Below are 27,708 nucleotides of genomic sequence, written 5' to 3'. Positions count from 1 at the left end.
CACTATGCAAGACAAGACAAATGAACAGGAGAGTTTCCTACCAGTGGAAACTTAAGAACAACTTCTATTTGAATGCTCACGTAGGAAATTGCACAGTGAAGTAGGGCCTTTAGAAAAAAGTGGAGGACAGTAGAAGAAAAAAATTGCATCAATGAATCAATGCACTTTGAATTCACCTCACAGGGAGAAAGCATTAGAGAGCATGTGAGGTAAGGGGAGAATAATAAATAGGATGCCTAATTCAGGGCTTAGATTGGGAAAGTGTAAAAAGGAGAAAGGGAACTAGGGAGCCAGAAAGAAAAAAAGAGGTTGAATTAAAGACCAGACGATGGCAAAGAGAAAGATGGCCATGATAGTGTGTAGGTACTGAGGCAGGGACAAATGAATGGGAGGAAGAAACAGTGGAGGAGTTGAAGATGGGAAAAAAAGTGAGAGAAAGCAGAAGAATGAGAGGCGGTGGGGGAGCCATCATGAGGCGAAGAGAGGAAAAGAATAAGCAAATGCATTTAGGAGTGGAATTGGCTGCTCAACCAAGACCGGCCTGCCAATGTGTGGAGGACTCTGTGGCTGTGAGCAGGTAATAAAGAAAACTGATGAGGCGTTAGCATCCACACTGGCTATAAGCTTCTTCTCCTCATTCTGGCCCTGAGCAGATTGGCCTCAGTTGCCTCAACTAAGACCAGGCAGGAAGGTCCTGTGTATATTGGAGTAATAAACATATACACATATATATTTACATATTTAGCAAGGTCAGAGGAGTCAAAAAGCAACTATCACATGTCATAGCTCTTTTAGGTGACAACATGCCACTGGGGTAAAGTCTAAGGTTTGATCTTAATGCTTTGAAACTAATAAAACAAACTCATTAAGAGGGGCAATGTTTGAAGATCCCAAAAAGCAGAGAGAGCATTTAAATGTTTCCCTCCAGAAACAAATATTTAACATTTTATTAGACAGTGGAGGAAAGCGAGGGGAGGCAGAGAGGGAAAAGTAAAGGGGGGTTATTTCACTGCCGACCCATATTAAACGGAGTTAAGTGTGGCTCCGAGCACGGGCCCTAAAAAATGTCAAAGTGTGTGCAAATGACTTTAACTTGTGTGCGTCTTATTTTTAGAGGAAATGTGAATAAGCCCGCACTGTTTTCTTCCTTCCCCTGATTAAACAAGGGCGATTAGAGAAGACACCTGAAGCCAGGCAAAAGTGTGCGGACTTAATGTTTTCACAGCGTTTGCCTGATTACACCAAAAATACATAAATGTCAGTTATCTGCAGGGGACAACGTCATCACTGCTTCTGCTCGTAATGGATTTGCACATGAATGGCGTGCCCAATACATCATGGCAGGGTTGTCTGTACAGATTGCTGCAAGGTTACAGGAATGTCACCAATACAAGCTCATCCGCGTTAACTGGTTTTCCAATTGATCGAATCAAATCTATAAAAGTATTTTAAAAAAGTAGGGATTTAAAAAGATATTACAAGGGGAATATTTTCAAGGATAAGTAGTTTATGTAAATAAATATGTACATGCCTTTAGTATGACAGCAGTTAAATAAACACCAATAACACTGCATCAATTGGCCGTGCCACAAGGTCATAGCCTTTGCAGCAACTGGCTAATCAAAGCTCTGCAGTCTGAGGTCAAATATGCCTGTGTTAGAAGTCAAGCCTCACTGCCTGTATTCCATACAGTCATTCTAATGGAGGTATGAAGCAGTCAGCCACAACCAGTCCTCAGCAAACCAAGTGGAAAAGTGTCTCCTTACAGTGTCCCAGGAGGGACAAACCAGCAAAAAAAAGAACAAATAATCCACTAGCCTAACTCCAGTCAGTACATGTCCTTCACACTCACTTTCATCAGCAGAGATTGGGGAGAAATTGGGGCAGAGGAGGAAGGAGAAAAAAAGTAGGGAAGCCCAAAGATATAAGAGGCAGGGGGCACAAAGAGAGGCAGGGCGGGCAGACCTGGGGGTTTGTGTTTTCTGTTGCGGGTGGCGGAGCTGAGCATGTGTTAATCAGCCATAATGCAACGCACTATGTCATATCACATTATGCTCTCTGCCAGCGTTTCACCTCCTCTCACTCTTTTCCGCCCTCTCTCTCCTCCCGTGGCCTCAGCCCTTCATCCCGAGAGCAGAGTGAAGGGGGGAGTGGGGGTTGTGGGGAGGTGGGGGGGGGGGGGGGGGGGGGGTGCAGAGGGTAGGAGGGACTGCCTGAGTTATTTCTGCACTGATGAACCAGAGGCAGCCGCAAACCTGCCCCTGAGGACCTCTGCTAAGAGCCCACAAGAATCCTGTGCATGACTGGAAAAGGGAAAGCACAAGGCCAAGGGCATACAGACAAATGCATATAAACATATGCACAGGATAAACATAACAATGAACATGTACACAAAAGCAAGTTAAAGAAAATACGCAAGCATAATGATGACACATGGACAGAAAGGATAATATGCACGCTGCTTTAAGAGCAAAGCAGCACAAGCACACAAAGTACACATACTGTACAGAAAATGTTGCCCAAAACAAAATGCCTATTTCGCGTTTATATGCTTCATCAGGGAGAAATTTCAGAGGGTTTGTGTGTGTTCTCCTCAGGATTGTCCTATGTCCTTGTGGCTGGATGCATTTTTCAGATGACATTTTCCAAGTCAGCGTGTAATCCTGCAACTCATGTAAATGTATAATTCAGCACGCAGAAGGTGAGACTGCTGAGACGGACTCGCCTCGTTGAGTGTGTCTCATAGGTTTTATTTTCTTGCTCATCAGAACAAGTTTGCAATGCGTCACTTTGCAGGTGACCGCCATGTGAACGAATGCACTTCTCGGAGAACCGAGCAGATAAAGATGGAAAGGAAATGTTTGCATGTGTATTCACAAGACTGCAAGTGGAGCTGACAGACTGCTGAATTTGCAGCTTGGAACTGGGGAAAAGGCGGATGAAGACATTGAGAGAGAGAGAGAGAGAGAGAGAGAGAGAGAGGGAGGGAGAGAGAGAGAGAGAGGGAGAAGTAGGGGTTGGGGTGTAAATAACACACACATCACTGGGTCCACTGATCTCTTTCTCTGTCTTTCTGTCTCTCTGCCTCAGGGCACTGAGGGTCCAGCTTGCTGTCTACAGTGGGGAGGGGGGGGGGGGTTGTCCCCAGAGAGTGTGTGCATGTGTATGTCTGTGTCTGCACCATCGGTCTGCACATGCTCAAAGTGTGTTTGAGTAAGCAGGAAAGAGACAGTGAGAGTATGGTGTGTGCACGTGTGGCGCCTCCCTCCATCTGCAAGCAAGTTTATGTGTGTGTGGATGTGTAACACAGCGCATTGAAAATCATATTATGTAATCTTTTAGCCCTACGAAAAAGCCTCCGTCAGCTCTCTTTTGTGTGGTAGGTGGTTCATTTTGTGTGCACAGTATTGAGAAGAAATCATGAAGGCAGGAGTAAACTCATACGCACGCAAACAAGCATACAAACATTATGGCATAGTAAACAGAACAGAAAGGAAACGGTATGCAGTCGCACACAAATACACACACCTGCGCGAATTGTGCACATATGAATGTGAAGACACAATGCAGACGCACAGATTGACACTTGGGAATTTGTGATATATATAACAGAGTGTACTGTCCTCTCCATCTTTTCCAGAGATGTGAGGTCTCACATGGGTCACCTCTCCCATTGTGGCCACCCTGCAGGCAATAATGTCGCCTTGCTGTGATCCCACTGTCCTCTCACACTTGCCAACAAAACCCTGCAACTTTCCTCTTGCTTGTGTATTGACACGCTGGCAATGAGGCCAAACGTTCTCTCACTGAATGTGTTGGTAATTTCCAGCATAGGACAGGGTCCCCTGAGCTACTGATCTGAAAGGTGATAGGCTATCATAAAAGCTTTAATATTGTTATGCTGTAATATAAAGCTTGGCTTGGTACTGGCAAGTTCCATTTGGTTTTAAATCTACTGGACTGTGGACTGTCAGCTTTGATTAAATACTGCCAATATTATTATTCAGCTGTGCATTTGCAGAGAATTAGCAAATTATACGACATCTTTATTGACTGATAAAAACATATTTAGAGATTATTTATATTACGGTACTTTATTAAACTGATGCAAACATAACCCTATTTCAGTATCAGAGTGCAGAGAAAATACATGTGTGAAAGAGATTGAGACATATTCATTAGGGTGAGCATATTATTAGTTAGCTTGTGTAGCAGAGGCATGGTACTTTATCATAATACGGTTTATGATGCCGTTTCTGAGGATTAACATAATCTTCATCATCATAATCATCATCAGCTAAATACCAAAAACACATTGGTAATGTTGTTTCTAAAAAGCACATAAATAACCGGTACCTAAAAACCTGGACACAAATGTGATTTGATCACAGTAAGCCTACTGTGATCAAATAACCTTTTTTTGGAGGACTGCTGCATCATGAGTCATCAAACTGTGGCAACCTGTTCATTGCTACTTACAGCTACAACACTGTTCCAGTGAACCAAGAGAGATCATGTTGGCCAAGAAAGAAGCCAAGACCTTGGAGTTTAGTGGTTATTTGACTAGTAATTGCTGTTTATGTGCTGCAGCATGTAATACTGTGGACGATTAATATGAAACACTAGCAGCACTACCATGGATAGATTGCCCCTCGGTGAGGTGATGCACAGTGACTTTTGGCACAGTTTTTAAGCCACTCATCTCCTAAATCTCCTAAAGGGCAAAAGAATGCAAATCACCAGTCATATAATGATTCTCCTGGCCCTCCATCTTTGAGATGACCGAGCAAAATGCTGCCATTGACACTATTTCATTCTCCAATTAGTTATCTGGTATTTGAAAGACCCCTGCACATTGCTGACAACATTAATAAAATACTCTACAAATTATGAAGTAAAGAAACCATGTCAGTAGAGAAACAATGCTGAAATAGATACGGAAATGTTAATTATAACGGACAAAACTAACATTTGCACTACAATATATGAGGAAAATAATTATTCAACCCTGTCATTTACAGGTACAAAACATGTCAGATAACTATTGGGTGTTGTCATATCAGTTACCTCAAATCAGTAGTTTTAAAAACAAAACCTGCATTATGTTTGCTCTGCATGATGCATGCAATATGTATTTCCTAAAAGTCTTTAACTGACACTTCACTCTGAACGAAAAACACTGGACGAAAAACATGGACAGAGGGGGAAAAAAGGAAAAGCAAACCTCAAAACTAAAGCTGGCAGAAGTCCAAGTTCATTAAATTAAGATGAGGGAGTTTTCTAGAGTTAGCACCATATGATCCATCAAAGTATCTTTCTTTTTTATCTGAAATTCACCCATTCAAAGCCTTACAACGGACTGTTCCAAAAAGCAATTGGGAAATGCAAACAAGCTACACATGCTTGCGACCTGAGAATGTAACCAAAGCTGGAGAGATATATTACACTGTATTAAGTAATGTTTTTCTATTGTCTCATTATCCCATTTCAATCTACAGGGACGAATGTGTTGCGCACAAAGAGGCCTACAATTAAGGGAAGCAATAAACCATTTCTGACAAATGGAAATCCATGAGTTAATGCAGAGATGGACGCAGAGATGGTCTTGCTTGTCTACGTGGTCAGGATCGTTGCTGGTTTTTAACTCCTTCACCTTTTCCTCGATGTTTACTCCGATGTTTATGTTTGAAAACCTTGACTGGACAGGTAGCAGAATAGGCAAGAGGAGAGTTTACAAAGTGGTGAGTTGACTATTTCCCTATCCTGATGAGTGACTCGTAGTTATATGTTATCATTGTCCAATATTATTCACAAAAAGTGCAACTAATATTGTTAAAATAAATGTAAGGAGCATAAATTTGCATAAATTTAGCAGAGCTAGCGGAGAGGCGACTAGATAGGTCAACGCCCTCTAGAGCCAAGGATAGAGGATTGTTACATTACCAAGAGAGTCCTGAGTTTCTATGTTCAGTAACAAGATAGTTTAAAGAAGTATTTGAAATGGGAATACAGATTGGGGAAAAACACTTCCAGAACCAGTTGCCCCTCTCATTTCGCAACTCTATGATTTCATATTTACCAAAAATCTCTCTGCAACTGCACGGGTGAAGAGAACCAGAGACTCACACTGAAATGGCTGAAGTTAAGAGGTGATAATTTGCAGGAGCAGCAATAGGATTTAGCTAAAAAAGACCTAAATTGGAGAAACAATAGGTAAATCTGAAACAGAATGAGTCAAATTTACTTAACTTATTTCTCTTGAAGCCTCCATAGATGAACTACTTTAATATTAATCCCCAGCATTTTTCCATGTTATCGACTGGAGACTGCCACAGGTTATTTCACTATGAGAGGCCAAGAAAAATGGGGAGGGAAAGAGAAAAAGATCGCAACCCTGAAAGCATTTCAATGGCTTCGGGGCTTAAGAAAGCACTGAGCATGGTATTAATAGAAAAGGGACTGTCATCCATGGAAACCAAACAAGGCTGCTTGTATGTAATTCTACATAGACTATTTATAGAGGACTGAGAATCAGCATGCCACATAGGTAACAGAAAATGGTCCTTCATTGTATGAATCATACATTTCCTCTAATTTAACTGAATGTAAATCACTCCAGGTAAAACATACCAGTCACAGGATTGCTATTATTGGAACAGGACAGAATGCTAACCATAGCTAATCCTTGTGAGTGAAACCAGTCCACTGGAGGCAAACTTACTCCAACTTCAACTCAGAGACCCAAACCTATTAGCTTCACTAAAAGCCCAATTATCTTGATTCATCCGCAACGTATTCCTGTTTAGCCAGGTGTGTGATGTGCTGACTGCTGCAAAGACACAGCTTAGATTGGAGGACAGGGAGATGTTGCTTTTTGCACAATCTCGAAAAACAGTAAGAAATCATGGATAAAAGCGTGAGTTGGGGGTGGGGATTTCCGGTAAGATGTTGAGATGTTTGGCTTGCGAGGCAAACCACTTGACCCTTGAGAGAGTGAGCCAGAGGCAATTGAAGTGAGATAAAGGGACAGAAATTGCAACATACTGATATAATCAGACATGCTTACAATGCTAGTCAGCCAATCACAGCGAACCGAAGAGCTGATTTCCTTTGCAGTACAAAAACGGTTGTTCTGAGCCATGCATTAATGTACACTTGTGCACAGGCCCTTGGGCGGAGTGAATGTCAAGTCGGCTGGACTTGCAACTCTGGATTCCACCCAAAAAAAAAAGAAAAGGCTGAAACAAGATTATGTACTTCAATCAGGCACCGCCAAGGACACGTCACCAAGCTCAATGTCAAAACGATGCTGCTTCGAGTGCTTTGACGAGTGGCATTGATGGACAGGTGAAGTATAAGGAGAGGCAGCACCGGATCCTAGGTTTATGCTTCTAAGGGATTTTTTTTTTCTTAAAAAGAGGTAGAAGCAATCCAAGTGCCTGACTCACTCTGACCACAGTGCAGGCCAAGGAAAGGAACCGTCCTGTACGATCCAAAAACTGTAAAGCAGCTAAGAGGTACAAGGGCATGACACGGGGTGTCTGAGATGACATTAATCCAGTTAATAAGAGGGGAATCAAAGATGATTAGTTGGAGGAGGACAGAAAAAACAAAGAGAGGGTGAACAAGTGAAGAGGGTAAACATAAGGATGTGAGAACGGTGAATAGATTAAAGGGAAGACAGTGGTCTGTGAAGAGAGCTGAGTAGGATTGATGGAAAGGGGCGGGTGGTGATGAAAGGAGGAGAGTCCCGTGACATGAAATATCTTTAACACGGGTTGTCATATCCTCTTTTGCTCTTTCTTTCTCTACTCCCTCTCTTTTCCATCTCCTCCTCTCCCACTCTGAGACCCAACAGAGTGTGTCTCCTTCAAGGTTGGATAATTACAGCAAAAAAAGAAAAAACTTTGCTCAACAGAAAGCACACTCTGGTTATTATTGAGGGCCGATTGTTGATTCACCTCTTCATAATTAGGCCACTCCAATTACTAGCATCTTTCTTTTCTCTGCTGGTTTACAGCTATTAGGTTGCTTTTCTTTCAAGTAGACGTATTCCCTAATATTGATGGAAAATACACTGCCAAAAAGCATTCAACTTTGGAGGATGGTTAAAAGCTCTGACTTGCAGAGAAGAACAAAGGGCTACTGGGAATATAAATTGATTTTCCTCTCATTACCCCAACATTTCATAGTATTTCATTTCCTTTTTTTTTGGTTTCTATTTTCCAAAAAAAAAAAAAAAAAAAAAAAAAGTCCCTTGAGGTACAATCAAATATTGACAAACCAACTCCCACACCTGTTCAGTCTTAGGGGAACTGAAATGAAAGCTACAGCCAACTTCTCTGCAGTCGAAATTTCCGCTCACAATTCACTTTGAGCCAAACTGCTGCTTTCTTGTCAAATTTATTTTTCTCAACTGCAGCATGGGAATACTGGAACATCATATGAATAGCTGCAATAAGCCATCTGATATTACCATGGCAAAATGCAATGTTGAAACAAGTCTTGTTTACAGAGATGCCTGGTAAGCAAGAATTAGTTGCTCCACCACTAGGAAAAGCCAAATACACAAGAATATTTTTCAAAAACAGGAAAGAGATTTATAAGGAAGGCATGAGCACTGCTTGGCAGCAACCAACTCATTGTTAAAACAACATGAAATACATTTATACAGTGTCCCCGGTTTGTCTTCTGGCTGAATCATGTAAATGTTAGCGCTGAAAGCATGAGAATGGGCTTCTGACAGGGGCGACACGCTTCAGAGAGATTTATGTAAACAATAGCTTAGCCATAAATAAACATAATGAGAAACCGAATTGGGAATGTGTCCGGGCCTACAACTTGAGCCTTCTGGTTGTGTGGAGAATTAGGTTTGCTGTGAGGACTGTTCCAAATATTGTTCGAAGAGATGCTGATACGCGAGATCAAAATATGCTGAGCTGTAGAGAAGGCTCCTCCTCAAACGCTTTGGAATGCTTCATTTAGAATACAATCACTTTGTCCCATTGGTCTCATTGTGGCAAAAACTCATATTCACTTAAGTCACTCGAACTAAGCAGTTTTGGTTCAGGATGCTACTGCAGCAAGCCTCAATCCCCCTTGTTGTCCTGGGTCCCCGTTGGACCACCAACGCAAAGTTTTCTTTAATGAGTGTGTGTGTGTGTGTGTGCGCTCTCACACACACATACTCTGAGTCCATTTCATTACGACAACCTTGTTTTCTTGTAGGGATGCCTGACACAGCAGTACCACTGATGTCTTCCATATCCACAGCCGTAGGGACAATAAAGAGAGGGCAATGAGAAAAGAGGAAGAGAGGGAGGGAGATGGGAAGAGATGCAATCTGCCCTACCTAGCCTCAACCTACACACAGACAAAGACCAACCGCGACTTCAAAAGAGAAAGACAGAGAAAACTGCCAAGCTCTCAGCTTTTCTCTAGATGGTCTCTATGGGTTAATTAGAACACCAAGTCCCACTTCATCTGCCTTCAAGTTGCATACTATGCATTCACACACATGCAACTAACTGTGCTGTGCTCTATTAACACAACACACTCTTCGCCACACACACACACACACACAAACAAATCAGGCTGTGGTTGATCTGCGCGCTGGTGCCTGTGGCAAACTAACATCAAACATAATCACTGTCTGTTTAGTCGACTCAGGCCCCCATTCTGCTTTCTTTCCTCTCGGCCGTGTCCGCACTCAGGTTGGCTCAAGTCAAAACCTTGTGGTGAAAGTCAATCTGTCTCAACGCTGCAAAGGGGGTTGGAAACCAGTAGTGAAATTGTCATCAGAGGTGTCAGGAATGTGCCCTCTTGCTGCAGTTAGATTTAACATGGCAGGGTCGGTGTGCTCACATCCCTGGCGAGGTTCTTTCTTTTCTTTTCTTTTTTTCTTTTTTTTTTTCTCTCTCCAGGCACAAGGTTCACCTGCGCTCAGAAGACACAGATGGAGAGTATCTGTAAGAAAAAGAGGGAGGCCAAGAGCAAGAAAGACGAGTCGGAACACACTGAGTACGAACATGATAGATTCAGAGGAGGGGAAAAGAACACAGCCTCTTCTTGGTTGCAGCGATAAATCACATTTATATGGCGAGAGGAGGCATTTGTGCCTCCTAAAGGGCCCAAATAGGTAGAAGTGAGTGGAAGAATGTAAGAGGAGAGAGAGAGGCAGAGGGTAAGAGAAATAAGTTACTGAGATAGAGAGAAAGGGGACAAGGATGACAGCTGGCCGGGCACTTCATGCATCTGGCAGGGGTGACTCGTGGAGCCATAATGAAAATGCAGGGTGAGATCAGGATCAGTGTGAGAGAGGCCTCCATCCATCAAAGGACTCCCGTTGAGGAAAGGAAGCTTCAATGATAACAGCAAATACGTGGCTATTCTAAACCACGGCTGGAGCATTTTCACATTTTTTGTAGCTTTAACTAACTGCTCTTAATACATTTATGTCAAATTTATGTTGTAGGACAACTTGCTGTCATGTTAGATATACTGATGCGCCCTCCTCTTCCTTCATATTTTTTATGGATACACATTTCCTGGTGGGATAAAAAAAAAAAAAAGTGCACATTTTCGTATAAATGGAAGCCAAAGGTCATGGCACCACCTGTCCTAATTGGCTGTCCGGCTGGTAAGGAGGATGCGGTTTGTCTTTGACAAGGGCAGTGTGTGAAAGTTTATGAGGGAGAATAGTATAGTTGCTGTTGTTGTTGACAGTACAGCGGGTGTTGCCAGAGGAAACATCCTGTTGCCAACCTCTAGAAGAATGTGCTTTTGTCTTCCTTCATTGGAACAAAGAGTATTGAAGTTTCATCCCCTCAGTTCTGAAGAATGGTGGAGTCTATTAATGTACTGCAAAACAAGTACTGATGCTAAAGGTGGAAGACAGAGCTGGCTGGTTGAGTGGTTTGCAAGGAATGGACTGAGAACAAAGTAAGGCCGTCTTCCCCTCTAATATATGTCAAAAAGGCAGCCAGAGCTTGGACACTGTAGAGGGGATGTGAAAGCCAGGAAAGTAAATCCTGATCTGGTGACCCAGGTTGCTGTGACACAAGTCAGTTCTTCTATGGCGTGCCAGAAAAACATTAAAGCATGATACTGTTAAAGCAGAAATGTATCTTGAGCTCTAACTAAATCTTAAAAACGCAATTTAAGTCCTTTAATGAATGTCAGTGTGGGATGAATGTAAGAACAATGCTCTTTCACCACACATAAGCTTTATGAAGACAGTTTTGTGTCAGTTGGAGTGTAGTCATCATTTCGATGGTTTAATATGATGTCCATTATTGCAGCTCTCTATCTAAATGGGACATACCTTTTCTTTCCTCTGTCGGCATCCTTCCTCTGCTGAAACCAGGGTTTTGTAGTAGGCGCTGCGCTCTGCTGTGAAGTGGACCTTGGACAGAGCGTTTTCTACCAACGCCACTGACAGATTCACACCTTCGATGTGCAGCCAGCCAATGAAGTTCCCTGCTTTGTCCATGCTCTCCACTTCGACTTCCACCTGGAACAGAAAAGAAGGGGGGGGGGATGGGGGCAGAAAAGGAGGAAGAAAAGAGGCTCGGTTAATGTTCTGTATCTGAGATTAGGTTTGAGATTTCATTACAGCAATGAAGTGAAGATGGAGGAGGAAGAGGAGGGGGTATCCTCTAAGGAGTTACTACTGTTCTTACATAGAAACATCACTGGAGGCCCATGAGCTCTCTATTGATTTGGTAGCACACACATAGATCCTGTTTCACTCCTCTGTTGTGGATTCCCTAATCACCATTGCACACATCTTGTGTCATGGAAATTTTTGTGAACTTTTGTTCATGATATTCTCAATTAAGCACTACTGCAAGCTTGCAATAGAAGCAACTTCTGTTTCTACTTGCAGGCGAAGCAAGTCTCAACTGTAGAAATCACAAGGTCTTAACAAACAGTATGAGTGGCTTGAAATTAGTGTTGTGCATGCACTTCAACCTTAATTAAGATTCTAAATATCGTCATCCTACTTTTTTGTAATGTAAATCATTTGCAATTAGTGACAGCCAAGTTGCAATTCCCTTAAGTTAACAAATGAGGGCACTGAAATAGCTAACCCTGCTGACAAAGTAGGAAAGATCTCACAACATTGCCCATGATGGACTATAACCAAATTCTGCCTATTCAGGCTAATTATCTATTCATTACATTTTGTTTCATAAGTGATGGACGACCAGGAGGGGGGAGGAAATCAATCGATTTTTTTTTTTCTTCCACTCGAAAGCCTCAGTCAGCGAGAAAGTGAGAGGGCAGGTGTGCTAAGGAGATAGGGAGAAGTCAAGCGATTAAGACTCTGGCTGCTTAGCCCTGCAGCCACAAGGGAAATCTGAGGGGAATTAAGTTTGTAAACTGCTCTGCCTTGTTCTCAGCTAAAGTAAAACGCTTTTATTAATGAATACATAATCTGTTCTATTATTAAGCACAAAATTGACAACCTAGGCATATATGGCAGCTACGTGCATATATTTCCACTTTCTGGATCCGGTTACCATTTGATCAAGCCCTCACATCAGGACTATGGAAAAATGACTAAAAGGTGTATGGTGTTGTGTTGTAACAACACTTGTTAAGTTGTATACACATGCATCAATGACTCAAAGATTTAACAAATGTAAATTGTATGGTATGTGCCCCACAATTTATGTCAATCACAAATGTTGTTTTCTATTAAATAATATCCTTCATAATCATTTCTGTGCTTGTCTCTAACGTTTGAAAATGTGCAGTAAAGGCTCAATAAAAAAACAAAGAAGCAGCTAGGACATTTGTCTACCCTCCCACGTCCTGACCGTGATACAATCTCAGTTCACTCATACCTCATCTGCCTCTGTTTAATCTGCTTTTTCTTATTCTCCTTCTCTCTCTCTCTCCCTCTCTGCTATCTAAGATACTCACCCCATTTTATCTCTCTTTGTCTCTAAGTGCAGAAGCAGTTACATAACTAGGCTATTAGAGCAGCGCTGGTCCTCCGAGCACCCAAATGTCAAATGGGGAAGTGGGTGAGTGCAGGAAAATGGCTAGAACGGCTAGAACCGACTTAACTGTTACTCAACTACCACTAAGGCAGAACATGCAAAAATAAAAATAAAACAACACTGACAACTAAAAACAAAACTGTTAGCTGGGGAAGAAAAATCCAATTTGAGGGATAAATAGAAACTCAACTAGAAGTTGTCAACTCTGATTGGTGCAGCCACTGGCCTTCTAGACTAGACTCTGTTCCACAAGAAGTTATAAAATTTGATGCAAAAGTCTGCATACATAAAGCTCCTAAAAGTAAAAAACTGCCATATAAAATGGAATTATAAGTTCAGAAGTATAAATTACACACTCCAAATATTTCCCATTTGCCTGCTTGTTCCGATATTGCGGATAATTTACAATCCTTGTCTTAAAAACTAAAACCTCTCCAAATCATTCCACAGAAATTTCAGTTTGGGTGCGGGGAGCTATCTTGAGGTCAAGGAGATATTCTTTGTCCCCCTCTATTTCTGTATATATGATATGATATGTTTCCTTGACGACAGCAACGAGATAAATGTGATGAATGTCACTACCATGTGGAGAAATCAAACATTGGGGAAGTTAGATCAATCATGCTTTTATGAGAACCAATGTTAACATGTGACATCAGAGATGACAAGAGAGAGGTTAAGACGTGCTGAGGTGAGATTGCTAGAGTGTAAATTATTGGCAACACACACACACACACACACACACACACTTTCACTCATTTTTTTCCCAGACCACTTTTAGGGGGAAACCTCATTAACCACATACTGCCAACATTATGGTGAGAAAATTAGCCTGCTACTGACTACAGCACACTATTGACAGAGCTGTGGCGTTACTGCACACAGCATTAATAATATCAAATAGGCCTACTGAGGGATCACAATAATATACTAAAATACATGAAAAGTCAAAAGATGACAATACAACACTGGTTAAACACACAGCAAACTGTGAAACACACGCTGAAAGGACATTTCGTATGCCCCTAGCTGAGGTGATAATAGCCAACAAGGGCAGAAACATCAACGTTATCTGCGCACTTGATTACTAATGTATGACTTTTAGGACTCTTACAATCGCTGAATAAAAAGAAACTGGCATTTCACTGGGCAGCACGGTAGAGATGAAAGAGGCTAATAGAGAGGTCAAATGTGAAATTAAGAAGGACAAATTCATTTATAAGAGGAGAGTGGAGGCCCAGTTTTCCACTGGCAGAATAAGATCAGTGTGGAGAGGCTTTAAATCAATGGCTAGATTGCAGAGTAATACCGGTGTTGGTACAATATGTCGCACTTAATATCACTAAAGATCTGAAAAATGGACTGATCATAATTCATTTATCACTCGAGCGATCATTCCTAATAATGAGAAGTTTCTCTCTCAGTGATTCCTTACATGCTTTTAGCTTGTTTTCAGCTAGTCGTTTGATGTTTTTTAATCATTTATTTATTATTCTGTGTGCTGTGTCTGTAAGTTACCTCCTTTCTGATGTACATATGTCATTTTAAGGCTTTGAGATCAGTTAACTTGCTGAGGACATTTGTCCCCATTTCAATATTTAAGAAACTAAATGCTTACTCAATCAAATAATCAATAGATACATCTATCATGAAATTATTCCTTACTTAAGGCTCCAGGTAAACTATGAGGAATGGCTCCAACATCATTTCCCTCCCCTGTTTCCTACTTTGCTTTCTCTGATACACAGCATGAAGAAACAGTGCCACCCCAGAGCTCAGGAGCTTGATCTGTAGACTGAATTTCATTGTTTTACAAATACACACGCATGAAATTAGAGTTCCTTCTCCCTTTAAAGTAGCTTTGGTCACAATGTAGAGAGGACAGGGGAGGCGGAGTGGAAACTGCTTTGAGTAGAGCCCAGATGGTTCCCAGCGGATGCCTCCTCCAAGCCAAGATGGCTCCCGCCGGAACACAAATTGGCTCTGGTAATCTCATAAACGCCGGGATTGTGTCGACACAGTGGACGGAAAAGAGAAAACGGCAAAATACGCATACACATAAAAGTCACGCACGTGTGCGTGCGAGCACATACACAGTCGCCGTCACTCAACATGTACAAAAAAGACAAAGCCATTTGGTACCATTGAAGTGAAACCTGGCCAAAGGGCATGTTTTAAAACTGCAGCAGATTTAATTCACTTAGCTGTTTGAAAGTGAACAGGAAATCAAAAAAGACGGCAGTAGGTGACACATCATGTCAGAGCCAAAACCTGCACTAAAAGAAAATGAAAGAACTGGGGCTGAAAGTCGATGAGTCGAATCATCTTTTTTTTTTTTTTTTTCCTCTCTGTCAGTCAGTGTGCATTACAATAACAAGATAAAACAGATAGAAGCTCACAAAAATGCACAGGGATAACATTTGCAAGTGTCTAATTTGATTATTTATTCGTTTATTTCATGTATAAAGAGAAATACAGTAGCCTGATAAGCCTATCCTGTTGAAGACGAGAAGTTCTTATTTTAAAGCAGAAAATGTTGTGAATTTCTTTAAAATTTTCAGGCCTACTGTTTTTATTTTCATCTAAAAATAATTCCCATCTGAAATGATTTCATTTGTTAATTTATTCTTATTTAGATTTATTTACTTGTTTTTATGTTTAAAGAGAAATAAAAAAGTAGGCCTATCCTTTTGAAGAGAGGTCAGTTATTTCATAGCAGGCAATGCCGTGAATTTATATTAAACTGTTTCATTTGTTTATTCATTTACATGTTTTTACTATTTAGAATGAAATAAAAAAATAGGCTATAAGAACTTGATTTAAGCAGAAATACATGTGTGCTGCCTGTCTTATTATTCCAAAAAATCCATATGGCAGCCTGACATTATATGTTGGCAATTTAAATAGGCCACAATTCAAATCTTGCATCATATGCAGCTGTCTTTCACTGATTTTTAAATGCTAAAAAAATATGCTCCCATGACTCTGTTGCATTTGATCATGTTAATGTGGTCAAAATCATCACTGAAACTCATGCCAGTGGATTTTCTGCTTGCCAGATAGCATATATGAAAAAAAAACAAAAAACGGGAACAAATAGTTGATTCTTCGTATTGAACAGCCAAATCCAATTCAACTGACAAAATTCTGAGTAGGGTACAGCCCTAGAAAGAACACAGTGGGCTGGCAATTTAAAAATTGGCGAGCAATGGGATTTCCTTTTATCACCACAACCAAACAAAACAAATGTTTAATAGATGGAGGGGAAAAAAAACAAATGGATAAATGACCAAAGGTTACTGAGAACAGAGTGTGGCCACTTATGTGTCCGAGCCATTTCACAAGCCATGAGGTTGAACCTGGCATACAGGTTAGAAGCTCAATCGAGTGTTGCTTTATGCATACGTTATGTGCTATGCATTCTCTCAGGAGGGAAAAGCGTGAGCTATATACATAATGCAAGACACAGAGGAGATTAATCTGTCAGTCAGCGCATTCAATCATCACGGACGGAAACTCACCGACTACTTAAACATAAGTTTTACTACACATTCCAATTACTGAGATCACAGTTATCCTCACAGACATTTAGGTTTGCCTGAGTTAAATTACCAGTTCTGATCGTAAAAGTTTAAAGGCCGAAGCTCTGACGGTAGCAAACATAGTATTTGTGCAGAGTGGTCTCCAGGCTGCTGGTGTGTTTGTATAAATGAGTGACAGAGAGAGAGAGAAAAAGTGAGAGAAAGTGTGTATGTGCTTGTCAAAGAGGGCCCTGTAATGTGCAGATCCAAGCAGTGAATACCAGCAAAATAGACTGGCAGGTGGAGATGTTTTGGCGTGTCTTCATTCATTCTCATTAATCAACAAGGAGGCGGCTGCTTTTATGGCTACCAGTACTCTGCCCCTTAGCCGGGCTCTCTTAAGTCTGTGTGTGTGCGTGTATATGAGTAAGAAGTGAAAACATCAACGGTATTTAAGTAGCAAATCAAATGATGCAAGGTATAATATTTATGTGGGTGTGTTTGTACATGCTTGAGTGCACACACCCCAGTGTGTATGAGTGTTACGGGTATCAAGTGTTCATCATATTAATGAATCTAAGTGCTTGGGTGTGTGTAAATCTATCGTATGTCCGCACACACACACACACACACAAAATATGATGAGGCAGTTGGAGGCCAAGAGTAACTGACTGTAACTAAGTAGCATCATCAGTTTTTCTCTCCATCTCTGTCCAACTATCTGCTCATCTCCCTCATCACCCTGACTCAGAGAAAGCACATAAGGCGGGCAGATAGACCACGGGACGGACAGAGAGTCAGAAACAAAAAAAAAAAAAAAAGATTGAAAGGCGGAAATAAAGAAAGAAAGTAAGAAAGAATGAAAAAGAAAGACTGGATTCACTCCCACCTACAGCCTTTTGCTCATCCAGCAGAATAAGCCATTTATCAAACTGAGCCTTGGAGAAGATTGAAGGAGTGATGTGGAGGTGTATATGTGTGTGAGAGTGTGTGTGTGTGTGAGTGTGTGTGTGTGTGTGTGTGTGTGTCCTTTGTGTGCTGGGGCAAAGAGATCAAACCTCCTCTAAGCAATGAGTGATCCTAAGCCCAAGATTGAGGTGCAAAGTGGGGAGAAAGGGGGAAAGAAAGAGAGCAATCAGATAATCTCTATACCTTAATTTATATTCCTAACCTTCCCTATTCACTTAAAGAAAATCAATGGTTCTGAACACTTATTTCTGAGTCATGAATGTCACATGAAAAGGACAGTTTGTCCTTTTTATGTGCACATGAGGATTTAAGTATAGAAAGCTGAGCATTGACAGGTCAGCCTTACTGCTCTAAGCCCAGTGTTGCGTGAAAACTCCATTTGGAGGTATGTACTGCCCCGTCCAACCAAAGTCCATCATCTCTCAATATTGCCCCACATGCTAGCTTATATGGATCATTTTTTCTAAGTGGACGCAGAGAGTTCCTTTAAATGATACATTTGTAGCCCCGAGCAAGACGTATAACCACAACTTTGATCAGATTTCAACCAAAAATCAATATCTCGTGAAGGTGTTTCTGTTGGGCGGAGATAATTAATCAAAGCTCAATTGCAAACTGAATCAAAGTGTCCGAGACGACAGATGAGCGTAGAGCAAAATAAATAAACGGACAACTATTACTAGGTAATAAATACACTATTAGTGTGACAGAGTTGCCACAAGCACTGACGGCTCTGTGAAAGAGAACTTGCTTTGCTCCGCAGTGATCCTGTAATATGTGTGTGTATGTGTACAAGAGTGTGTTGTATGTGTTTTAGTCTAAATGGTCTTTAGATGTGTGCTGATAGGTGTACAATTGTGCATGCCTGGAAGCAGGCGTAACATCTCTGCGGTGCTGTCACAGTGTTGTGAGGGCACTGACAGTGTGGACAGCGTTAACCAGAAAAAAGATGAGGTTACATCTTTATGTGTATATTGGGTAATCACTGCTTGCAAAAGGGATAGATAGGAAAAGTGACAAGCTGCACAAAGTAAATATTCTAACACCCTGAAGCTGTTTACACAGAAGTTAAGAGTGCTGTCATTTGTCTGAAAAATACAAGCCATATACACTATCACTACATGTCACCCTCTAAAAATCATCCCACAGCCCATTATCAATAGTGCATGGCCATTACTAAGGTCCATAAACTGCTGTTATTGGAACATGTTAGCATAGCATGGCAGGAAGAGCAAGGAAACAGGGACACATAGCAAATGCCTAGAAATAAACATAAGCCATTTGATTATGATAATCTAACCTGACATCCTATCAATAAAGACATCTAATTCTAACAGAATACCCCTCTTTCTAAAGTGCTACACTTGTTTAGTAGCTATCTCACACCAGGCATGCTTGGGTATAAAACGGCTAAACGTGTTAGCATGTCACCACGGTTGAATCGAGAGAGGAAAAGGCCGGTCGCTTCCAGTAGAAATCTATAAATATAGATCACCTTTTTAAAAAAAGAGAGAGAGAATCAGAGAAGAATAAATGAATGAATTAAACAAACCGCTATTGATCCCTTAATGGCATAGATCAGACAAGGATGTAAATAGCGTGTTAATGGGGCCTGTAATTAAAAAAAAAAAAAAAAAAAAATCTTCACATGGTGAGAGCAGTTGCAGTCAGTGTTAAAGAGAGGTGAGCTGGCAAACTGATGACCTGTGTAGCCCCTCTACAAAAAAGGAAGTAAGTGCCAAAGAGGGTAAAAGAGGTCACCAATCATTGAACTGTGGTAAAATATGGGCAATGAGACAATTCCAGTTTTTTTATTGATATTTACTTATATGCATGACCTATTTATTTTTTCCAATAAGTGAGAAAATAAAATATTCAATAAGTGAGATATTGTTGGTATTATACGAACTGCCGAAAGATGTTGGGTGACATCAAAAGACAAAACACGACATTCTCTCAGCCAGATAAAAATGAAAGAATAGTGGGTTGGCATTTTAATACTTTGTAAGCAATGAGATTTCCTTTTATCACCATGTCTGCAACAAAACATATTTTGAAAACCTGAAGGACAAAGAATACTATATCAGCAAAACCAAAACAGTGGGGTTTTAGAAAAGGTTGGATGAGGTGAAGCTTCCCGTCGGCTATCAGAAGGATGCCTGTGGGGGCGGGTTATTGACTGTTCCTGCTTTGGTGAGCTAGCAGTGCAGCTAAGCTCTAGGCTACGGGCCAAACCCCTGGCACAAACCAATTCCAAACTAGGTTGGTTCATTAACTATCGGACCACAGGTCAGGACAGACAGCGATTTGTCAGATGTTGATCGAGTTGAGCCTGAGAGGGGAAGGATGTAAAATATGCTGTAAAAACACAATTGCTTCCAACATCCGTAAGCAGTGAATGCTTTGAAAAATAAGAGGTGTGAAAGTGGAAAGGCTCATCTGGAATCAGAGCTTTTAAAAGACTTCCCGTTGTGCTACAACAACAAGCAGGTGGAAATGGAGGGCAGAGCTCATGTTAAAAGAAGAAAGATGATCTCCATTTACAGCATGGCGTAAGGTGAGGATTGGTCTCACCTCAGCCGGATATTGCTGTCCACAGTGCTTACTGCAGAGCTGAAGTGTGTCGCAATATGGTTTTCTAAACAATTTGTTGGCAGGAGGGCTGTTTTGGGACCCACAACCCTAAATCCTTACTTGCCCAGAGTCTGCAGTTATGGCAGTAGTGCAATGAGGAATACAAATACTTTATTGGCACTACAGCAAACTAACTACTGCATCCTCCATTCCTCCTGATTTCCCTGCCTCCCCTCTGCCTGTCCACCTGTTTATGGACCAAACAGACCATCTCACACTTCTAAATTTGAAGAGCGGCAAATAACCCCGATCACCACATTCAACAGTCTGAAACTTTTTCTATGATATCTACACCAGTTGCTTCACTTGTGCTGTTAGCTAACATTTGTTTTTTTCCAATAGTTTTGACCAGCAAAGTCTGGTGTTGCTAGCAATGCTAAAATCACATGCACACCGGACAGGAGTGTTTGTGTGTGAGCCTGTGTGTGTGTATAGACTCTCCCAGGGTGATCAATGTGACTCAGGGGGTCCCATGCATCACTGTCAGTGGCAGGCTGCTGTCTGTCAGTGGCAGGGTGGGGAAAAGTCAAACAGCTTCTCAAATGGCCAGGGCCATTAACAGTCAGGCAAACAAGCATGATCCCCACCATTAAACCTGCCTGATGCCCATTAATGAGTTTTTCTTTCATCAATAGATAATTGATGTTTGCCCTGCATCACTGTTCTGACAAAACAGGTGAATAAAGGAAAGCTGGTGGATGGGGGTTAAGGGAGAGAGATAGAGAAGTGGGCAAGAGCAGACAGAATAAGTCTGATATGCTTCCAGTTTACACAGGTGTGAGACAAAATTATTTGGCACCGTTAACTGCTAGTCTTTGTGAATCTGTTATTATATCCTGGCATCACTCGCCTTTGTAGCTGAGATCAAACTATGCTCGCTCCATGCGTCACCGGGGAATTGTTAAGAAAACGGAGAAATAATACCAACAGCTGAAATTGATATAAGAACTTCACTGTTATTTCTCCCTGCGGTCCTCCTTAGTAAGAGCCGAGACATTGACACAGGGTCCATTAGGCCGTCTCCAACTAACACAAAAGACAAATTTACAGTCGCTGCCAAATGCATTGACATTTGTCATGGTGATCCCTTTGATTGTTGATATACAGTCAACTTTTATGGCTTTTGGCTTTCATTAGACAGCAAGCCAACTAAGCCCTTGGCCAAATTATAAGTGTTTTTACATAGCTGGAGAAGCTGGGGCGCTTTTACAAACATTTTATGCATGATTTCAATGTTTTTTTAATAAATTCTGTAATTTCAATACCTTTTGTGAACAAAAAAAAAAATCATCCTTTTGTCCCAACCACATCTTTTAGATTCCAATTTTAATGCATCCAACACAGATGAGTCTACATGGTCTGTATTCCAATTCAGACTATACAGGATTTTTTATTTATTGTGCAAAATCAAGAGTCAGGATGAGTTGTCTAAATGCTCAGTGGTGTCCACAATTGTTAAAGTGTCTTTACATTGGAAAAATGTCACAACATGACAACTAGCCAATCATGGTCCAATATGCAACTTACACCAGTGTGAGAATGGACTTTTCAGTGAAGCAGGGTATAAATTTAAGAATTTTTATTTAGGTAATCCAACTTTCTTCTGACAAAACCTTATCAGACAGTATTTTTTTTAATGTTTTAAAATATGTCTGGAGGGATCTTTAAGGTCCACCATCTATCTGTCTTAGCCCAGAAAATAAATTTAAACTGTTGTCTATAGTTTAAGCCTCTGCCAGCACCAAGTGAAAGTATTAAGAGAAAGAGTTAAACATAGGCAGAAAGACTTATGAAGCCTTCACAGAAATGAGTCAGAGCAAAGATGTAGAGAGAGAAAAAAAGCAGAGGTCAATAGCAAATTGATCAGAGCAGAAGCTGGTGTTGTCCTTTGCAAATGACCTACAGTAGACTACCAAACTGAAGCAATAAATTATAGCGAGATCTCTTGCTGGGGGGGTTACAACTGACTGCACTAGGCATTTTAAGTGGAGTATTGTCAAAACAAATTTGTCTTTTTGCTAGTGACATACAATTTGAAACAACTGAATGACTTTGCATCCTTGTATTTTCTGGTAATCAACTGATAGGAGTTAAGGAAAGTATATAAACATGTAGGAGAACTACATTTACTGAACCAGTGAATTTAACCACTATACTCTTCACATTTAAAGCTTGAAATCCTTATGTACACATCAGACATAGTCGTAAGCCACTTAAAAGAACACACGAACAAGGTCATGCTGAAATATGTAAAAGGAAATGGACTCTGTTAAAACCTGCAGGCCTTTGTGATGCTCACTGACCTTTATGATCTTACTCTTCTGTCATTTCCCCCCCAAAGCCACAACATGCACAACAATTAGATACCATAGGGGTTTGACAAGTCCCAACACAGTGAAAGGGTCAGTGACATCGAGTAATGCAAGACCCCTGGTGATATAATGACCAACAAGATTCAACATCAGTCAGTCTCTCTCTCTCTCTCTCTCCCCATGTGACCTCATGGATCAATAGTGTTGTGAGGAAGCTTGATCCTTCAACTCACACACTGAACCTTACTAAGGCCTCCCATTTCAGTTAATTATCTGGATCCCCCTTGTCCTGTTATCTCCCATTAAATTCACACTATTTGCACATTATGCTCATTTCCAGCTCTATATTTTTATTCTTTGACTCCACAGCTTTGCATGATTCACAGTTCAAAAAATTCCTTATATATTTTATACAGGCCCTTTATACAGCTCCTAAGTTCAGCCTCTGTCTCATAACAGGCAGTCTTAGCTCCTGTCTGTTGAAAGCTCCCCTCCCGATGAGCCCACTCTGTTCTGACTGGCCAGCTATTCAGAAGCCTCTATTCGGGGGGCAGCCGCATCAGAGTTGTGTTAAGTCACTCCTGATGCAAACCCAACATTTCCTGCTTTATTGCTTCATATTAAAAGCTTTTTAATGACTAAATAATAGGAGAAATGTGTTGTGAAGAATTTACAGGAAATTAAACATGTTCCTCACAGAAATAGCAGAGCTTTGTTAGCAGTGCTAAAAACCGGTCGACACAACAACATATGGAGATATTTGGAGCTATTTGTTCAGCAGATCCATTAAGAAATAACGCAGGGAGGAATAGTACAAGCAAAAACAGCCACAGTGATGATGATGTTTGATGAAGAGCTCCAGACGACCAGCACATCTCCAACAGGTAAACAACTTGTTTTGCTTTGCTGTGCTGTGTAATGGAAAGACACTCACAGTATGCCAGCTCAACTTGAGTCATGGCTCGGTGTGACTATTCCCAAAACAATGGAAAAATGCTATAATGTTAGCGGAGCAGAGCAATGAACTTGCGTGCTGTGCATGGAACAGATGACCATATATAGAAATCTGTCACGAGTTGACATCAGCTCGGGCTGAAAGTAGAAAAAAACTGTTGGAGCGTTCAGAGCAGTCTGAAGCCAGTAATTTTTGCTCACAGGGATTACTTCTACATACGTTTACCCCATTATTTGACACTTTGGCCACATTTAATATGAACATCTGACATTGTAACATTATATATATGACTGAAAATAAGGAAAAGCATAAAGGTCCCCTTTAAAGAGGGTTGGTGAGAGAAGGGGTACAAAGCACACATAGTAAAACCTACTGTATGAGAATGTTTCAAGACAAAAATGTGAAAAAATGCAACAGTCAGCAAAGCTAATCATGCTAAACCTGTGGTTAAATTAGTTTATAGATCCTTTGTTATCCAGATGAAAGAATAGCACAGCCCTCACACAGCACAAGAGGCAGCTGAGCAAGAGCAAGTGTCTGCATTGGGCCTTAACAGCCTGGTTATTAAAATCAATAACAGCAATAACTACAATCCATCTCATTTTTAAGAGAGGGGCGACATGGCATTCCGGTCGATGAATATTGAGCTACATTTGTAATATTACTAATATCATATAATTCCTCTTAACTGGGTGGTGTAAGGGTGCAGGTGGGAAATCATAAATTCAACTGAGCTACAAGTTATTGAAAGGTTGTTAAAAACAAATGTCACAAGGCTCTGTGAAAGTTATTACTTTGGAACGGTTTTCATTTTTGTCAACACAACAACACATCCCAGCTACTACAGATCTAAATGGAAACAAAAGAGTGGAAAACTTCAAATTAATTGCAGCTCTGGACATGTTGGAATGGACAGTGTAATTTGATTTTTAAGCATTCTTCACTTAGTTCCCAGAGGTACATTGTATTCTGGGTTCAGACACAAAGCTTCCCGAGGCCGTAGGGTATTGGAAAGCAATGAGAGGTAAGAATCCAAATCTTCAAATCGCTGCCTGAAGCAGTGAGAGCTTGGTGGGAGCCGTCAAGCCACATTGAGCACATTTAGGGGTGGTCAAAATTATTGGAGAGGGCATTAAGCCACATTACCTCTCAAAAGGACAGTGTTGCTTTCCTGCAGATACATATACCTTGGTGTACACAACCAATAAAGTCTGGCCGTTAATTTGGAATCGCTGGTCATTACAGCAGCAACAAAGACATGAGAGAATAGCAGTGACAGGTTTTAACTACCAACTTTGTGTACAGCTTAAAGTGAAGAGTAGATATTCTCCTACAAAAAAAGAGACTACAAGTTAAATGTGGAAACCGTGGTTATTTTTGTGCAAATGATCAGTAAAGTACTGATCAATACAGCTGAAATTTCCTGTTATAGTGTCATCTACTCACTCATCTGTGGGTAGTTCAACATTTACTACTTTTATAAATACAAAAGAAAAAAAGCAGTGCAGTTATAATTGGAGGCCCCAACAACGAAGACAGAGGAAAAAATCCATTAGGAAAGCAAGCTAGCAAGTAGCTATAGGCTACTGTGTCAATATAGTGCAAGTAAGCATTCTTTTTTCAGCTATGGGCAGCCTTATGCTGTCTGTTGTAATGTTCTATACTGAGGCTTTTCATACAATCCTCAGGCCTGTCATTTTATTTTCATTATAGAGGGGATGAAAAACAATGGCTGCTATGCGTTCACATGTGAGATATGCAAACAAAATTTAACATAAAATCGGTGCTGATATTGTAAACAAGTCACAGTGGAACAAAAATATTCAGATTTTTGCTTTACTACTGTACAAACATTAAGTGTATTATTTTGAGTGTGGTTACCAATGGGTGCAGGCAGCCATGTTGGTATTGAAAGCAAAAACATTACACAAAAAGCCTCTATTACTGTCTGAAAAGATGACAAGCATGATGAAGTTTATGAGGTGGATGGCTGTCATTAATAACACTCGTTCAAAAATAATCCTGTTTATTAATTAATCCTCTCTGAATGGGGTTTACGACTGTATAGATAAGACATAAAAAATACTTTACCTTCCTGCCTTGTCACAATCCTCTGCAGTGAGTGCAGTACTCATATCCGCCACAGGAGCACTGTTTCTTCACTCATGCTCCACTTGCTGCAGCTTTATGAACCGATTTAAGGTTTCATAATGGAATTTTAAATATTTATGATTCTGTGGCTGCAATGACAAAACTATTATGGTGCGCCCTAGATAACCCTATGTAGGGGCAACACAGGTTTTACATGATTCCTCTGTGGATATTTCAGTGCACTAACAGCTGTAGCTGATGAGGGCATTAAAGAAGAGTTGGACAAAACCCAACTGGATTCTTGTCAAACACAGGATAATGAAGAGTGTAGACTGAGACAACATCACAAACTAGATTACTCTAAAACGATTTAGATTTCTGTTCCTTCCATTCAAAGAAAAATGTTCCCAACAGAGGAATTGGGAGCAACACTTCAAATTAACCACAGACATAGACAGACAAGCATTGTGAAGGGATTCTGTTCATTATTCAGCCTAGCCTACAGCATCTACTCAAATTTCCACTTACTTTAAGAGACGTTTAATTTACAAGTGATATCTAAACATAAGCAATGTGTCTATGGAGAAATAATTTCAAGCTGTATTGCAGATGAGAAAAACTTCCATAGTACTATGAAAAATATTGCTACACCTACTGGCACTTTGGCAACGTTATTTGGACTTCAATGACCTCAGGGGGAGAAGATGGCTGCTGAAAGTGAGAGGGGGCGCGGGACAATCATGGCCGGGCCATTATCATTTGTCTCCACCTCCTTTTCTATCCTCTTTCACCAGTTGACACGGCAAATGGCATAGCCAGCCTGTGTCACTCAAAAAGCCATTTCTGTCCTCCCAGACTCTGTCTGTGCTGACAGAGTGAGAGAATGAGCGAGAGAAAAAAAGGGGAGGAAAAGAGCTGACAGAGGCATTTTTCAACACGGCTTTTTGTCAATTTCTGTGTGCTTGTCAAAAAGAAAGCCATTGCCCAGTTGCTAGGCTGGTTGGAGAGTTTTTTAGGCAGGGGTTGAAGTTTGAATGTGGGAAAAGTGGTGAAGATGAGCTATTGAGGAGGTACTCCATGTTGCTATAAACTAGTATTACGGTAAAGAGTCGACATTGCCGGCTTGAGGCTACCAGGATTCCAGTAGACCGGAGAACAGTCCTGTTCTATCTAACTGCATTTATTCTAGTTACGCACTTAACTTCCAAAGAGATGGTGTAAAAGAAAAGACCCAAAGGACAAAATCCGGTAGACTAAGCCTACTGGTTTTAAGTGGAAAATTATGTACAAGACACACGTTGAAAGAGAATATAATAGACAGCTAAAATTAATCTTTCATGCACACAGGAAGTCAGAGATCATAAAATAGGAAATGATGATCTGACCCCAGTCAGCAGCATACAAGATAAAAACCTCTTGAGACAAATCATCCTATAATCATCCTTCAATTTTGGCAATCCAATTCAACCGCTCTGTACGTTCAATCACATAAATGGCAACTGACGATCAACAAATGAGATAGAGGATTGCGGTGAGTGGTGTGTGTTTCTGTGTGGGTGTGTGCGGAGGAGAAGGAGGACTGATCTAATCAAGTCACGCCTACTTAGAAGCCCTGCAGTTAGTCTGTTGCTGGACTGTAAATGACAATTCATTGGCAAATATGATTTACCCTCTATTTTCTTTTTTCCACTGCAAGGCATTTTGACCAGTCTGCCTATACTGGTATCTGTCCACTGTAGTTCATGTAATCAAGTGTGGTGTCAAATAAATGGGATTACAGCTTCTCTGTTTTGGAACATGCTACCATGAAACAGAGCTGAATTACAGCTTAGGGGAACAGAAGACTAAGTATGTGTTATGAATTTTCCTTAGCTTGACCAAGTGTGTTTAGCCACAGTGGAGGGGATGTGGGCTATAATCAAAGAGGTACAGACATGTGGACAATAGTGTACTAGCTAGTGGAAAACTGGCCTTTACAGTTACGATCTGTTTTTTCTTTGTTTTCTTTAGACTGAACTGCATTTGGGGTATTGAAAGTTGTCCACTTTACCTGCAATTCTTATGTTACCAGAATATACGCAGATTCCTAGACCAAACATGTGGCATGTGTTCCAAGTTTGTGTCTATCCCTCATTGTTAATATTTGTGGTTAGCCTCCAACCCACAAAAAAAGTTTGAAATGTCACACCATCAGTTTGTAATCATTTCTCCCTGTG

At 40.8% G+C, this 27,708-nt stretch overlaps 1 protein-coding gene across 2 annotated transcripts in view; it reads right to left on the bottom strand.

Moving 5' to 3' along the window:
* snd1 (staphylococcal nuclease and tudor domain containing 1) overlaps positions 1 to 27,708 on the bottom strand; it is a 179,868-nt gene that overhangs the window by 54,961 nt on the left and 97,199 nt on the right. For both annotated transcript variants that reach the window (XM_042404023.1, XM_042404022.1), the window contains exon 18: positions 11,324 to 11,512. In XM_042404023.1, the coding sequence (XP_042259957.1) occupies positions 11,324 to 11,512 (189 nt within the window). The remainder of the gene's footprint in view (positions 1 to 11,323; positions 11,513 to 27,708) is intronic.

The sequence above is a fragment of the Thunnus maccoyii genome, chromosome 23 (genome assembly GCF_910596095.1).
Source record: "Thunnus maccoyii chromosome 23, fThuMac1.1, whole genome shotgun sequence".
NCBI classification, from domain to species: Eukaryota; Metazoa; Chordata; class Actinopteri; order Scombriformes; family Scombridae; genus Thunnus; species Thunnus maccoyii.
Note: the sequence above shows the minus strand (reverse complement) of the source record. Positions and strands in the feature narration are given on the sequence as shown.